At 43.8% G+C, this 14,980-nt stretch overlaps 1 protein-coding gene across 3 annotated transcripts in view; it reads right to left on the bottom strand.

Moving 5' to 3' along the window:
- Positions 1 to 14,980, bottom strand: part of atm (ATM serine/threonine kinase) — a 35,119-nt gene that overhangs the window by 8,741 nt on the left and 11,398 nt on the right. For all 3 annotated transcript variants that reach the window (XM_020708433.2, XM_020708434.2, XM_011482862.3), the window contains 31 exons: positions 14,600 to 14,793; positions 14,454 to 14,533; positions 14,214 to 14,369; positions 14,049 to 14,124; positions 13,793 to 13,935; positions 12,780 to 12,897; positions 12,514 to 12,684; positions 11,749 to 11,924; positions 11,420 to 11,663; positions 10,530 to 10,645; positions 10,292 to 10,418; positions 10,009 to 10,208; positions 9,751 to 9,925; positions 9,087 to 9,245; positions 8,287 to 8,419; positions 8,022 to 8,117; positions 7,743 to 7,914; positions 7,519 to 7,660; positions 6,233 to 6,409; positions 5,899 to 6,076; positions 5,707 to 5,812; positions 5,026 to 5,184; positions 4,841 to 4,949; positions 4,333 to 4,421; positions 4,164 to 4,266; positions 3,930 to 4,078; positions 3,743 to 3,847; positions 3,549 to 3,668; positions 3,241 to 3,472; positions 3,018 to 3,167; positions 2,773 to 2,892 (listed from right to left, as the gene is read on the bottom strand). In XM_020708433.2, the coding sequence (XP_020564092.1) occupies positions 2,773 to 2,892; positions 3,018 to 3,167; positions 3,241 to 3,472; positions 3,549 to 3,668; positions 3,743 to 3,847; positions 3,930 to 4,078; positions 4,164 to 4,266; positions 4,333 to 4,421; positions 4,841 to 4,949; positions 5,026 to 5,184; positions 5,707 to 5,812; positions 5,899 to 6,076; positions 6,233 to 6,409; positions 7,519 to 7,660; positions 7,743 to 7,914; positions 8,022 to 8,117; positions 8,287 to 8,419; positions 9,087 to 9,245; positions 9,751 to 9,925; positions 10,009 to 10,208; positions 10,292 to 10,418; positions 10,530 to 10,645; positions 11,420 to 11,663; positions 11,749 to 11,924; positions 12,514 to 12,684; positions 12,780 to 12,897; positions 13,793 to 13,935; positions 14,049 to 14,124; positions 14,214 to 14,369; positions 14,454 to 14,533; positions 14,600 to 14,793 (4,475 nt within the window). The remainder of the gene's footprint in view (positions 1 to 2,772; positions 2,893 to 3,017; positions 3,168 to 3,240; positions 3,473 to 3,548; positions 3,669 to 3,742; positions 3,848 to 3,929; positions 4,079 to 4,163; positions 4,267 to 4,332; positions 4,422 to 4,840; positions 4,950 to 5,025; positions 5,185 to 5,706; positions 5,813 to 5,898; positions 6,077 to 6,232; positions 6,410 to 7,518; positions 7,661 to 7,742; positions 7,915 to 8,021; positions 8,118 to 8,286; positions 8,420 to 9,086; positions 9,246 to 9,750; positions 9,926 to 10,008; positions 10,209 to 10,291; positions 10,419 to 10,529; positions 10,646 to 11,419; positions 11,664 to 11,748; positions 11,925 to 12,513; positions 12,685 to 12,779; positions 12,898 to 13,792; positions 13,936 to 14,048; positions 14,125 to 14,213; positions 14,370 to 14,453; positions 14,534 to 14,599; positions 14,794 to 14,980) is intronic.

Raw genomic sequence — 14,980 nt, 5'->3', positions numbered from 1 at the left:
AATGTGTAAATAAAAGATTAAACAGATATAGACCATGTCCATTAATAAGTTAAAGGAGGTGTTTAGGGAAACCTACACCTTTTTTTAAATTCTTATTTGCATACTGGTAACAGTGGCGGTTCCACGCTAACTTACTCCCGGGCAGGTGTGGTCCTTATTTTTATTTCCCCATTTAAAACAAAAAAAATGCATGAAATTTATAAACTCGTATTACAGGGGTGTCAAACTCAGTCGCACAGGGGGCCTAAATTAAACACACACTTTAGGTTGCGGGTCGAACGAGATAAACATTTACTGAACACACTTAAGCTAAACTTTTAAACCTTTAAATATTAACATTTTGAACATAAATATGAATAAAAACCAACAGGAATATTGATCCAGAATAAATCAAGTTGAACCTTAAATAGCATATAATATTTTGCTCTCCATTAAAATACATTCTATCAAAATTATACAAATGTGAACATGCTGCAGAACAAAACAAACAAAGCCTGGAAATATTAATAATTAGAAATAACAAATCAAATTATTCTGTTTTCTTTGCTCTTTGTCCGTTTTGAGCTCCTGGCATCATTTTTAGCAATAAGTTCATTTCTGCTTGGTGTGTGATGTCTTATGTGTCTCTTTGTGAAATGAATCAGAGGGATTTGATTTTTTAAAAACATGTTATTGTGATTATCATTTTATGGTCTCATAAAACATTAAAAACTAAATCATCACTGGAATTATTCCAAAATATTTGACATTTCCTAGTTTTGTGAAACACCAATGGTAAAAATCCTCGAAAAACCTCAATACTTTCATAAACGAATGACAAACTATTGCTCATTTATGATCTCAAAAAGTGCAGCTGTTTAACGGACTGCATCACCTGCTGCCTTTATGTTTAATACTGACACCAACTAAAGAACAGGCAGACGTAAAAAATGCATTTTAGATGGAAAATAAAGACATAAAAATGTCTACAATAGTTAAAAAATAATGAAATTATTAGCACAAGCTGAGAAATCTAAAGGCTCCCAATGATCCAGGGGTTGCGCAATCGCGGCTGCGCTCCGTGCTCAGCTCGCAGCCTGCACCCACTACCCCTACCCTTTCCTTCACACACATTTGCACCCACTACTCTAAGACAGGAGCGCATGCAGCAGCGGGGGGCGCCAATTCGCAGGTTTCAGGCGGTTACAAACTCTGTGATATTACAGATAATAGGAAACCAATAGTGGCGCAGATTTTTTTTGTTTTTTTTGTAACAAGCACCTAGCTGCCGCCCCCCTTTAAATTTTTTGCCCCGAGCAATTGCCCGTATGGACCGTGCCTAAAAACGCTACTGGCTGGAAGTTAAGGCAAGAGGTCTAGGGGAAGACCAAAGAGGAGGTTTATGGATGAGGAGAACGGATTCATGAAGGCAGCTGGTGTTAGAGTGGAGGATGCAGAAGACAGGGTTAGATGGAGGAAGCTGATTGGCTGTGGCGACTCCTGAAGGGAAAAGACGAAAGGAAAAGAAGATTCTAGAACAGGGGTCGGGAACCTTTTTGGCCAAGAGAGCCATAAATGCCACATATTTTGAAATGTAATTTCGAAAGAGCCATACAATAATGTAGTGTCCCTTCCCCACACTGAGGCACGGAGACTTAACCTCTTTTAAAGTTCTTTATTCTGGTTACTGCAGACCGCAACAAACGCCGTTCAATTAATTCAGCAACTCCTGAATCTCTCCCGCTGACACGAGAGCGCTTCTCCCAACTTTATATTCACCTGCTCCCGCTGCAGCCCTCCCATTTCCCTTATTCGGCCCATAGCTGAACCCCATTGGTCCAAACTACCTAACAACAGGCTGAGCGACAGAACTGAGAGCCAATCAGATCTCTGCTTGATGCGGTCAATGAACTCCAGAACTTTTAACGCGGCCCAACAGCCATCCAACTCAGTCCGCGACAATATGTTTAAAACTAAATATACAAATGAATGTGTGCATTTGATTTAATTTCAACATTTTTAAAGTACAATAAGTCTGTGGATTCTTTTTAATAACATTGTTATTCTGTTGCTAATAAATATGAGTATTTCTCGTGGTAGTTTTGCTGATGGTCTAGTCTGGTTGATACGTGGTGAGTTTCTGCTTCATGCAGGCGTTGAGACTTTAAACGTGATCGTCTGTCTGAATGTTCTGTAGATGTGACAAAAAGACTGCTCACATGTAGACGGGGAGACAAACACACACTCACACGCTGCAGTGAGTGACGGGCAGTGGGTTTTACGTTTTTACAATCCCTGCGCGATTCACCTGCTGCCGGTCCCCATACCCCCCCACCCTCTGCTTTCTTCCTCACACATCCCGTCCCCGCTACTGCGCGCTCTTTCTCAGAGACGGGAGCGCGTAGTTTTAGGCACGTCAATTCACAGGTTTCCAGCTGGTACAAACTCTGTGAAATAATAGATAATAGTAACTGATAGCGCTGGCGCAGATTTCTCTCTCTAAGCACTGCTACTACTGCGCGCCTCTGGCATCGTATCGCGCCCGAGAAGGACTGGTCTAATGAAAAAAAAACTATAATTAAAGATTTGTCTGCGAGCCACATGTGACCATCAAAAGAGCCATATATGGCTCGCGAGCCATAGGTTCCCGACCCCTGTTCTAGAAGGACAGAGACTTTTGAATATGGATTTAGTGTGAAAACTGTTGGTTTTTTTTTTTTTTTTTTGCCTGAAAACTGCTCTATTTTGATAAAACAAAGCCCAGTGTATGAAGAACCTCTTTTTCCATCTTACCCTCTCCAAGTATTTTTCCAGGATAACTCCAGGACTTTCCAGACAGGTTTCAGCCAGCCAGTTCCCACAAAGTCTGAGGCTCTCGGTGTACGCAGGAACCACATCAGGGTCAAAATCCACCTGACCAACACATACAGTTTGATAACAAAGTTTATCTTCTTTTATTCCCCTGGAATTATTTTTTTAAATTCTGAGGTTTAAACTGAGCATTTTTCCTGCTTTACATTAGAAAATGTATGTTTGACCTTGTCCTCTAGACTGTGAATCATCTGTCTCAGCTGGCCCAGAGCCAGACCCTGCTCTCCCTTTGCCCAGGAAACCTGGGCCTCCTGCAGCTGCCACGAGCTCCCCGCTCCCCCCTGTATCTTCATCTGGTGGACCGCACGCTCTGCAAGCTGGAGAATAGCGAGCCTTTAGCAGGAAACCTTTCTGGCTTGAAATCTGTTAGGATGCACGTTTTGCTTCTACCTGGGTGTTTCCGGCCTTCCGAGCCAAACAGCAGAGCTCCATGAGATGGTCCGTGAGCGCAGAACTGAGGTTCGTGCTGTTCAAGTTTCCCAATTTGGATAAGAGAGCGTGTTGAGCCACAGAGCGCACCGCCAGTATGGGCTCCACCACAGCGAAGTCGCTGTCGGCTAGCAAATGGGAGTGCTGACGCCACTGACGGCAGATGTTGCTCAGAGCCAGATCAGAGAAAGGCCTGGTGCAAAACGGAACAGACGGTTCAGCGCCACCTTTCACTCCTGTTATCACAGGAGCTTCATAATCAAACTGACCTGGAGAAGAGTTGCTTGAAACTCTCCAGCTCCTTGATGCTCTGCAGGTTTCTGAGGGCTGGATACAGAGAAGACACGGCCTCTAGACTGTCCCTGCAGAGCTCCTCCACTTCAGCACGCCTGCGGCAGACACACAAGCTGTAGGAAGCCACTGCTACCAGCAACAACATGACATCCGCAGGGCGTTTCCATACCGGGCCTGTTTCAGCGTTTCATCAAACATGGAGAACTCTTTGTCCCTCAGTGCTTGCAGAGAACAAAAGATGGATTCATGAAAGCCAGGGACGGATTTCTCACTTCTGTTATGGGGGAATAGATTTAGACAAACATGTTACCAAGACAAGAACAGTAGATGTCACTGTGAGAGGTACACTCCCCTACCTCTCTGCTAGCTCACAGTCCCACTGGCTGTTCCTCCAAGCAGCTTGGAAGCGAAGTTCTCGCAGCTCAGCTCCCCACTCCACCCCCTCACTCTCCAGACCTCTCATGTAAGTGGCCAGGATGTTGCTCAGACCGAAGTTCTGCAGGCCCTGTTTGACATTTGGGACGTCCGGATGACAGGGATTTCACAATAAGAGAAAAGATTCTGTGTAGGCTCCTTTTGATATATTTTACCTCCACAATTCCAACTTGTCGAGTGACCTCAGGTAGAGTGGTGTGAAGGTCGTATGAGGTCAGAGCTTTTCCCCACAAAGCCTCATGTTCATAGGTTCGAATCCTGTGTGGAACAGTTGTAAATAAAACATCAACAATGCGGCAAATACAGCCAATATTTGGCTTCTACCTTATCAACGGGCTGTTCATCGTCTCTCCTCCACAGCCGTACAGACTGTCCGGGTCGCCGATGCTGCGATAAACTTCAATCAGCAGCTCCTACAAACAATAAAAAAAAATAAAACAGATTTAAGTCGATTAAAGACCCACTCCAATGAAAATGGTGTTTTTAACATGTTCTTAGGGGCCTTTTTCTGGTGATTGTGGACAGAAAAATTGACCTTAAAATTGCATTTAGGAGTTTTTCTTTAGGTAAATTGTTGTGAATCAGGAGCAGAGTTTATTTATTGCATAGAAAATATGCTGGTAGGACCACAAGCTCCCTGCTCTGCTTCATTCAAATGTCTAGACAAATAAATCCATGTATGTTTTTGTTTTCCCCGTCTGAGTTGGAATCTGGCTCAAAACTGCACAGCTGGATAGCTTTATTTCTGACAGAATAAATATATCAAACAAGATATTTCTGTTACAGATTTGACACATTTTTATAAATGATGAAATATAAATAACTTTCACACCTGCAGATTGATGCTGACGTCTTCCACACTCTTCTCCGTCAGACTGGAGATGGTGAGGGTCTGACTGTTCGCTTCAAAGTTAATTTTGCGTGATGCTCTGGACTTGGTTCTGCACATTTGATCAAGAAATAAAAAAAAAAAAAAAAAGAGAGTTAGAAAAAATAAAATCAAACCTCCAAGCATACCTGCAAGTTTCCTCCATGTTGGCTTTGATCTTGTCAACGTAGATCTCTGTGTAGAGCAGAGCGGTGAAGTGCGCCAAGCAGGACTGAGCAGCTTTGGCCACAACCAGGTAGTTCAAGTCCAGCCAAAAGTTTGAGTCACACACTGTTCCACCGGAGTTCCTGGACAGAGGGGAGACGACATCCTCATGAAGACAGTACGTCAGTTTGAAGACACCAGCGTCCTCACTATGTCGAGCTGGTACAGTTTTCACTCCGTAGTCGCGGAGGTTAGGGGCTGCAAATAAGCAGGTTTTTAGAAGTTTCCATCTTTTTGGGGGCCCTAAAGCAGGTCCTCACTCCATCATCAACACCTCAAAACTTGCCATGGTGCTGAAAGAAGCTACAAGAAGCAGAGCTGTCTGGACATCTTTGCTCATCCTGTGCTACCAACAACCATCTCCGTATTCGACATGCTAGAGACTTTTGGATTGAATCAGGATAGGATATGTTCGGGTCAGAGGAACCAAGCTGTGACGGGGTTAAGGGTTTTCAAATGTTTCTAGAGAAAGCTTTCAAGAGATGTTGTCAGTTTATACCAAAGTGCATGAGGAATGTGGCAGCATCATGATGGAAAAATTCTCTGAAGGTGGCGTGTCCACAGTCAAAGAGTGAGGAGAGCAGGAGTGCGGTGTTACAGCTTACCTCTTAGAATCAAGCGGTCTCTGCTGATGTCTCAGGTAGTCGATAGCAGCCAGCATGGTCCGCAGAGAGCTCTTGTCACATGAGTTCTGAGTGGGAGCGGGAGACTCTGAGGAAAAAAGATAGACAGGACGCAATCCCACCTGATGCTAAGGAAAATTCATCACCGTTTAGCTTTTTCAGGAAGAACTGTACCATTATCTGGGATGAGAGGTGTGGCAGACCGACTTGCAGCCTGAGCATTTCTTGCACAGAAACTGAAGAACTCTTGGATGTGGGAGGAGAGCAGCTCCCTCCAGGAACCGGAGGGGTCATCCAGAAGGATGGAGTGAATGATGAGGGGGAGCAGCCTCTGGCAGTGGTCCCCGCTGACCTGAAGACAGGTAGAGGAGTTTTTAGAGATGCTGGTTCGCTATTTGGCTGAAGCCAAAGACAAACAGAAACTATGTCCTAGAAAATGACATGCGTTTTTACAAAATTTGGGATAAAAACAGCACAACAAAAGCCTGAATGGCTTTCATGAACTTACCAGACATAGGTCTCGTGAGAGCAGCAAAGGCTGGCTCCTGACGCCTCCACTGTCGAGTAGAGCGGTGCAAAGCTCCTTCAGCCAGGTTTGGTGGCTGCCCGTCTGGGGAATCCAAAACTCCTGGCTCTCCAGCTTTGCCTTGGCCTCCAAACTCTCCACAACACTTAAAGCTGACAACTAAACAGAAACATCAGAATCAGTGATTGACCAAGTACTTGCTTTTTTTCTAGCAACAGACAACTTTCTTGTTAGTCTCCACATTATTTTAGAAATAAAGGTTCAAATTTTGTTCACTTTAAAGTCACCTTTAGGAAACTCCCATTCAAACATATTCATGCAATATGTCTAATTATCCTAAGTATGATTCGTCATTGTATGAATGTATAACTGATGATTGTATTGTTGTTGTGTATTATTCTTATTTGATTGCTTGAAATAAACCATTTCAAAATCAAAAAACCTTTACAAAACTTCTTTTTTCCCACTGAATGTATTGATTATAAAATAGAAAATAGATAAATGAACAGATATTTAATCAAATCAAATGATGAGCTCATGAATTGTTACCATTGACTGTATATAAGAACTGGTCAGAGCCTCCCCTCCCCCTCACGTTTCAAATAGGAAGTACATGCTGGCTCCAAGAAGCCAAAATCCCATAAACTATTGAGAAATAATCAGCTATTACTCACTCCTTCTCTTTGGCAGAATAAACATTCACGTGTTCTTGCTACTCCTAATTGATTTCATGATATTTTTTCTGTAGTGCAAATTATCCAACTTATAAGCTGAAGCTTTTATTTATATAGCGTTTCACGACTCCTTTAGGAGGACCAAAGTGCTTTCCGATAAAAGATAGACTGGAGAAAGGCAAATTAAGAGCAAAATGAAAAACGGAACAATCAGATGCCTCAGTAAATGTATGTGGTCCTGCGCCCAACCTTCAAACGTCTGGGGTGTGGACCTTCAACAAGCTCACTTCCAATTGGTGAGAGTGGTTGCCACAGAAACGTTGACTCAGGCCGATTCAGACCAATCACTGCTTACCGTACTAACAACATCTGGTTCCAACATATCGCCAAAGAAATGGCGACCAAATTGACTTCATTTTGTTGGAAGTTGTTTTCTATGTGTGAGGTCACACTCACTCAGTCCAGTTCTTATTTACAGTCAATTATTTTAACAAAAATACATTCGACCTTCAACAGTAACAAACAGCCCAGCGAATGCCATTCTTTTCATGTTTGCCATGAACGTTGAGGCAAAGTGTACATATTCTTTTCCACCTTATTCTTGGCTGTTCTGAATGGATTCAGGTACGCCAGCATGGGGTCGCGGTTACTTTTGTGCAGGTCCCAGAAGTCCACTCCAGCCTGGGTGGCCAGGATACCCTTCACACACTGAGCTGCCGCCTTCTTCACCTCAATTCTGACGAACGGCATCCACAAAAAAAAGAAACAGTGAGTTGCACACCAAGCCTTCATTTAGGGAGCTGCAGGGTTCACTGTACCGCTGCTGTGTGAGTGCCTCGTTCATGCAGTTGAGGATGATGTAAAGACTCTGTGACTCCGTAGAGGAAAACAGAGCCACTGCCTGGTTGTAGAGAGCATCTCTGCCGTGAAGGAGTGCAATGGTGGAGAGGTCGACTGGACCCAGCTCTCCCAGGCAGCTCCCTGCTGCCTCTGCAGGTCAAAGGTTTGATCAAACCCCAAACTCAAAACAAAACAAAAAATCACTTTCCAGACAGATGTGTCAGCAAGCATGAAAGAAAGGTAAACCCGCTACACACCGAGAATCTCAGCTCCTCCGGGGTGGTTGACCGCTAACTTACAAAGCTGCAACAGACGGAGAATGAGCTTGACCAGCACGCTGTCAGAGGGGTCGGCTATAATGGCAAAGCAGAACAGGTGAGTAAAGTCGATCATTTTCCTGCTGTTAAAGGTGGGCACGCTTGGCGGAAATGTGGGGGTTCAGGTTCATTCTAGGGTAAATTGTCCCACATTTCTGCCTTTGTGCCACAGACTAATCAGAACATAATATTGACAGTACAATACCATGGCACTCTTTCAGCAGATCTCGAAGCTGTTCCTTGTTGAGATGCAGTTGTCTGGTCAGCTCCTTAAGACCCTCAAGCCTGGTCAGAGGTAAGGAGTCACAGGAGGCCACCGACAGGAAGTGGGTGATCTCCTGCAGAAGGGCCAATGGACAGAGTTTTCCTTGTCTTTAAGGAATCTCATCACCCGGAAGCATGAATTATGTCTTAAAGACCCTTTTGATCAATTTTAAGAGCGTTCCCAGTGATCTTTTATTGATAATGCCGTTTTTAGCCAGAATTTAAAAAATAAAACTGTCATATTCTAGGAAACAGTTGTGAGACTGTTGGCACAGAGCAACCCCACCCCCCTTTCCATCACCCATGTGTTTACATGCTATTCCGCTAGCTTACAGCTCCTCACATCTAAACCTAACATTACTGCAACTGCAACAAAAACACCAACTAACATCGCAGCTATGCAGCCGTACAGTTTTGATCCAGATACCAGCTCAGACGAGGAAAACAAAGACGTTCATGGATCTATTTGTCTAAGTAGATGCATCAGAATGGAGCGGAGCAGGGAACTCTGTTTCTTTGAAACTAATGCCTCCCTTTTTCAAACAACATTTTTTCATCTGCTTCTGATGCACAATGATTTGAATAAAGAAATACTTAAATACTTAAATACCTGAGCCTAATTTTCTTTAAATATCTCTTCCATAAATCAGAGAAGCCATAAGAACATGTTAAAAACACCCAAAACACCATGTTCATGGAGCGGGGCCTCCCATGTGGAGAACTGGGTTATGTTTCTGTCACCTGTCTCAGCGTGAAGGTGCCGTCGTTGTATTTGAGTTTGTGCTGCACAGAACGGAGTTCTTTAAAGTCAGGAAGGTTGGGAAAAGGCTCCAAACTTTGGATGGCTCCCTTTAACTTCTGCTGGTTTTCTATTATGAGAAACTGCAACAAACTCAACACCTACAAAAAACAGAAGAATGGGAATTTGAAACTTACAGGTAAGAATTTGGCAGAAATATATATGGTTTGCTTTTCACATTTGCCTAAAAAATAATAAAGACATTAATCAATAAGAAATTAATTAATTTGTAATAATATATTTTAAATAATACAGGAAAAAGTCTGTAAAATTTGTTAGATTTATAAAAAGCAGTGTAAAAATTAAGAGCAAAATTAAACTATTCATCCATCCATTTCCTTAACCCCCTAAATCCCCTTATGGGTCATGGGGTTGCTGGAGCCTGTCCCCGGCTACTGTTGGGTGAAGGCGGGGTACACCCTGGAGAGGCCACCAGTCTGTCACAGGGCCAAAATTAAACTAATTACTGTTATTTTGTAAGTTTTAAGCTTCGAGATACGGCTAAAATCTAAAGAAACTGAATTCATTGTAATGAATCATTTTGTTATTGGGCACAAAATGAGTTTGTGTGAAATGAAACTTCAGACGAACAAATTTTCTAGTTACCTGTTTGGAGATAACAGGCCGACTGGTCACCTGTGCCGTTAGAGTCCCCACAATGACCTGCAGGTGGCAGTCTAAGGCACCATCGCAGAACTGCAGCGCCGCCTGACACACAGAGGTCAGCAGGTCGCAGCACAGGGAGAGGCTGCGCTGGGAAACCTCGTCATACTCCGTCGGTCTGTGTGTGTGGAGGGAGGTGGCGTTGGGTAACGTTTCCGGTGACAAAAATAAGCGTAGAGGTGACGTTTTTCCTGCGCAAACCTGCTGTTGATGTGGTGAATGAGGGTGTAGATGACGTCTCGGAGGACGAAGGCCCAGGCGCCCCCCAGGCCGTCTTTCACCTCCCCGAGCAGCAGGCTGACAAACAGGTGGTACATGAGCAAGATGCGGTGGCGCTCGTAGCCGTTAGTTGTCTCTGCTGCTCTTTCGCACACCGCCAATAGAATCCTCTGAATAGAAATCTAAAAAACAAACAACTTTCATGTTAAAAAAAATAAACGTTTGTATGAGACAGCAGTTGCAAGAGAGAAATCCATCAATATACCGGCGTTTTTGACAGAATGGCGACCAAGGACCTGTGGTTGGCGCTGTGACACTTGCTGAGGTAGTCCATCGTAGCGGTGATGACATCAGAGCTGAAGCAGGGGGGGTTTGGTGCAGGATCGAGCTCTCTGAGTCGCAGAAAATCCACTTAGCAACACATTTCCCAAGGTACGGTCACAAAAAAACACCACAAACTGAAAAAGGGAGACGTCTTTCTGGCACAGCGTGACCAACATTACCCAATGAAGCGTTTCAGGCCTCCACAGTCTGCTTCAACTCCGCTCGGCTCACACAGAGTCATGAGCAACTCCACCACGATGTCGGCCAGGTTACTGTGGATCAGGCTGTCAATTTGCTGTGGACCAATTCACAGAGCAGATCTCAGTCAGCTTGACCAGACTTTTTTACCCAGCAAACCCTTTTTCTAAGCTGAATTAGATTTTAAGGAAAGGTTTTCCACTAAACGTGAGAGATAAAAAAAACACTTCATGAAATCTGTGCTAGCAGCACTTATGTCCCTTGATCTGTTGGGATGGCTTTCAAAATATTTATGTATTTACCTTAAAATCTGTCTAATAGTTTTAGAATAAACCCCTCCATCCTTCTCATCTCATTAGTGAAGCTAAAAAGGCAAAAAATGAAATGTAATTTAAAAATGTTCTCTAAAGCCCATGAATGTCTATATTTAATGTGTTTGCTGTGAATGATTATTCATTTTCTGAAATAATATAAAGGCTTTTTTACTTTGATTTAGAAATCGAAGTTCTTTACTTTAACTATTTTAAAACATAAAAAACTAAGGCTTTGTTAAAGTAATAAAAACCACTTTAATTATACTGTTAAAAATAACTTTATGGAAAACTCTGGAAGAAGGGACAAGTTAGGAATTACAAATACTGTGTTTTCACTCCAACTGGAAATAAGCCACTTTTATGTAATTTTTATCAAACTACTTCTAGATTTACAGATGTTTTTTGCGTATGTGACATATGAACCATTTCCGGACTTAAGGTAAAATGACACAAACTGATAAGAGAAATGCAATTGTTCATTTCTGTCATAAATAAAGCAGGTAAAAAGAAATTCAGGTCAAATTTGTTGTGTCCAGGTGACCCCCAGCTGCCCTCACCTGCTTCCCCAGACAGCTGCCGTCCTTGAGCAGGTCGTACACTTTGTGAGCTTTCTCTCTCTGAGTTGCGGCCTGTGGATCCTGGCCAGGCAGCGCAAAGTACGGCAGAATGTTGACCATGATTTTGGGGAAGCAGTTGGCTAACAAAAGCCTCCAGTCCTTCTCCAGGCACCTGCCGATGGACTTCACCTGCTCAAAGTCGTCTAAGAAGACCAAGCGGGGGATCAGCACCTGGTAGGTGGAGCTGTGCCGATGTAAGCCCGGGATGTTAACCTTCGCAATCATTCGTCCCCTTGGAAAGAATCAAAGACGGGTGACTTTCGCATTACCTGTAGAAGTCTTTGACAGAGTCGTGGTCGAGAAGACTGTAAGGAAAAGAGCCAAGAGTGTAGCGGTCATCAGACTGCCTCTGAGCCAGCCACTCAGCTACCAGATAGTTGAGGTGGGAGGTGACGAAGGATTTCACGCTCTTGTAGCCCAGAACCTTCGACACACTAAACAAAACCTGAAAAAAAGAACAACTTCTCTTCAGTTGTGCCTTCTAATCCACCAACAAAGAAGGTTTCAGTCGGAACCATTCAGCGACATATTTTCCCACGTTTTTCTCTATGTTCTTGAGTTGTGAAGTGTTTGTAAGGACAATGTGGTTTACACACACTTATGACGTACGTCGTTAGTCGGTGTGAGTACTGGCTCCTTGCTGACCGTGCACAAATGCTGAATGCACGGTGCGTGTGATGCATAAGTGCCTGTAGGATGTCCACACAACACAACTACACTCTGATTGTCTAATGTCCTCATTTCTAACCGTCAGGCTGAGCAAAAGGAGCGCGCTTATCCTCTGAACGGCACTAATGGGCTGCTTGCGTAATGCACCGGTGTTTGTATAATGACAAATCTGTACGATGTGCCTGCGTTCTGCCTGCTTTACCCTTTCTTGTCCTTACGTGTTGTTTAAGTCTTCGCCATGACCTGTTGCCCAGCGCATGACCCTATGAAGCAATTTTCATGAACATTTTCACTCTACGGCCTCATCGAGTGGTCTGCAACTTCTCACCTGCAGACGAAGACCTAAAGAAATGAAGAGTGGTTACCTTTTTGATGAGCTGCTCCTCGAGGTTGTTCTCTTTGTAGGACTGGAAAAGTGCAAACAGACACTGTTTTTCACAAACGGGGCTGCAACACAGCACGACCGACAAACTCTTCAGCAGGGTGGCCTTTCGGTTGAAGCCCTCGTCCTGCTCATCCTTTAAATGATTGTTTCCCTGTGAACAACATGGTAAATTAAGCATAAAGTAAAAGGTAAAAAGCCAGAAAAAGCAACAAAAGAAACCACCCGTTACAGTACCCATGAACTTACAGGAAGCTTCATTCCTTCCTGAGCCTTCAGGTAAATGTGCTCAAAAGCTTTTTGCTGGTGTTTCAGCGGCATCATCTCCCTCATTTTTGGAAACTCTGGTTTCATCTCCAGAAACAGCCTAAATACAGATGACAACATGACAAATGTTAAAAATCATAAAAATACAAAGGCAGTAGAGCTCTTGTAAAGCACATAGGTGGGAGTTTCATAGTTTGAGGCCAGGTTTATTTTAAGTCTAGGGGTGTATTCAGACTGGAAAAATCATCTGGTCCGGATGGAGTCCTGAACCTTGCGCTTGGTCTCTATTCAGACTGGCATCAAGCGGCCCATTCTGCAACAGACTAAAGCTTGTAAACAAAACCATGTGGCTAAATATCTCTTCACACATTGGCCAGGAATCACAAAGGCGGGGCAAAGCATCTACACGCAGAAATTATGGAAGTCCTGTTCTAGTTTACTGATTCCAACTTTATATTTTGTTGACCAATTTTAAACGCCTGTATCAACATCAGGTACAACACTTTTTACCGCTACTCTAGGATGGTGGAGGCATGCTGCTGGCATGTTATGCGTGTGCCGCATAACAAGGCACGGCTGTTAAAATAAAGGTTCTAACAAATAAACAGTTGGACCCTTTTTTTCTGTTTGATAACTTGACAATTGTTGCTTGCTATCACGTGACCACCAGCTACGGTGGCTGGTTTGGTTCAGTTGTTCCACTCCGAGGACGGATTGTATTCAGACTTAAGAATCTCAGAAGCTCATTCTCATTGAAAAAGGACCAAGACCACCCCCAAAGATGGGTTAGAGAGTAGCTCCTGGTCCCAGATCCGGGTGTGTTTGGGTGTATTCAGACTGAAAAATGTGTTCCGGATTATCAGAGGAAACAAAGTCTGGTTTTCCTTTAAGCAAACCCTGACTACACCCTAAGACGTGCTTTGTAGAATCATTATAACTTAATGCTGAAACAAAGTATATAGTGAATGCCTTAAAACATCAGAGCGGCAGCACACCTCTCCACGGATGTAGCCACCTGCATGCGGACATAGTGGTCAGCATCTGCAAGGTAAGATGGAAGGACAGAAGACAACAAACGCTCTTCCTCCCCTTCATCCCCTCTGAGGCTCAAAATAGCCCAGTTACAGTGTGGGTCTGCCTAAACAAAACAAAGAGAAACAAACAAGAACACACAAAATCAGCTCCTTCACTTGTTTTCTTACAACAAATCCCTGTTTTGTGAACAGTAGAGGTGGATTCAGGTGAGGTTACCTCAAGCAAAGCAACAAGACACCTCACTAAAGCTGCTCTCACAGACGCAGAACATTTTCCTGACTTGCTTAGGAAGCTGAGAAAAGAAAGCAACAGATGGGAATCAAAAAACACTACAATGACTGGATGCACAGTCATTGGTTTGGGTGTAAAAAGGCTACGAACCAAAACCCAGACACCACTTGCAGCAGACACCCCTGGACGTGTTTCATGTCTTCCAGCACGGGGCGAGTTCTTCCCAGGCTCTTTATGGAGGGTAACAAACTGAGCAGCACAGCAACACAGATCTCCTGATCCTGACGATACAGACCGCACAGATCCCTGCAGACACACCGGCAAATGCACAACACGCCTATTATTTCAAGCTGGACTACACTTTGAGAAAAGCCGCTCACACTTCCTTACGCGAGAGGACGGAGCAGCAAATCGAATTCCTCTGCAGAGAGCGAGTCTTCAGCAGGAAGGTTCTTCAACAGGACAAGATACTGCAGGAGAACCAAACATTAGCACAAGACAAAAGGTGAAAACCCCGAACGGAGGCTTCGACCAACCATGTTGAGGTGCAGGGCTTTGCCGAAATCCATCTGCTCCAGGAAAAGCAGCAGCCGGCGCCGCACCTCGTGAGGCTTGAAAAGCAGACCATGAACAGGCGGGACGGAACCGCACTCGCACAGGAACGCCAGGACTGCCAGGAGAGCTGTGTCCTGCTGCGACAGGTTTTCCTCTGCCAGCAGACATTTTGCACCTGTCAGAGCACAAAAGGTTTTTCCTCAGGTGCACAATCTTAAATACGTCAAAAGATTTTCTGAGCTTAAATTCCCCCAAAACATGAAACAACTACATCACAAGTTTGTAAAAAACAATAAATAAGGATGCATTGTCGTACTGCTACACTAAGTAGACAAAAGAAAAGACACTAAATGACTATTAAA

Source organism: Oryzias latipes, chromosome 13, assembly GCF_002234675.1.
Source record: "Oryzias latipes chromosome 13, ASM223467v1".
In the NCBI taxonomy this organism is placed as follows: Eukaryota; Metazoa; Chordata; class Actinopteri; order Beloniformes; family Adrianichthyidae; genus Oryzias; species Oryzias latipes.
Note: the sequence above shows the minus strand (reverse complement) of the source record. Positions and strands in the feature narration are given on the sequence as shown.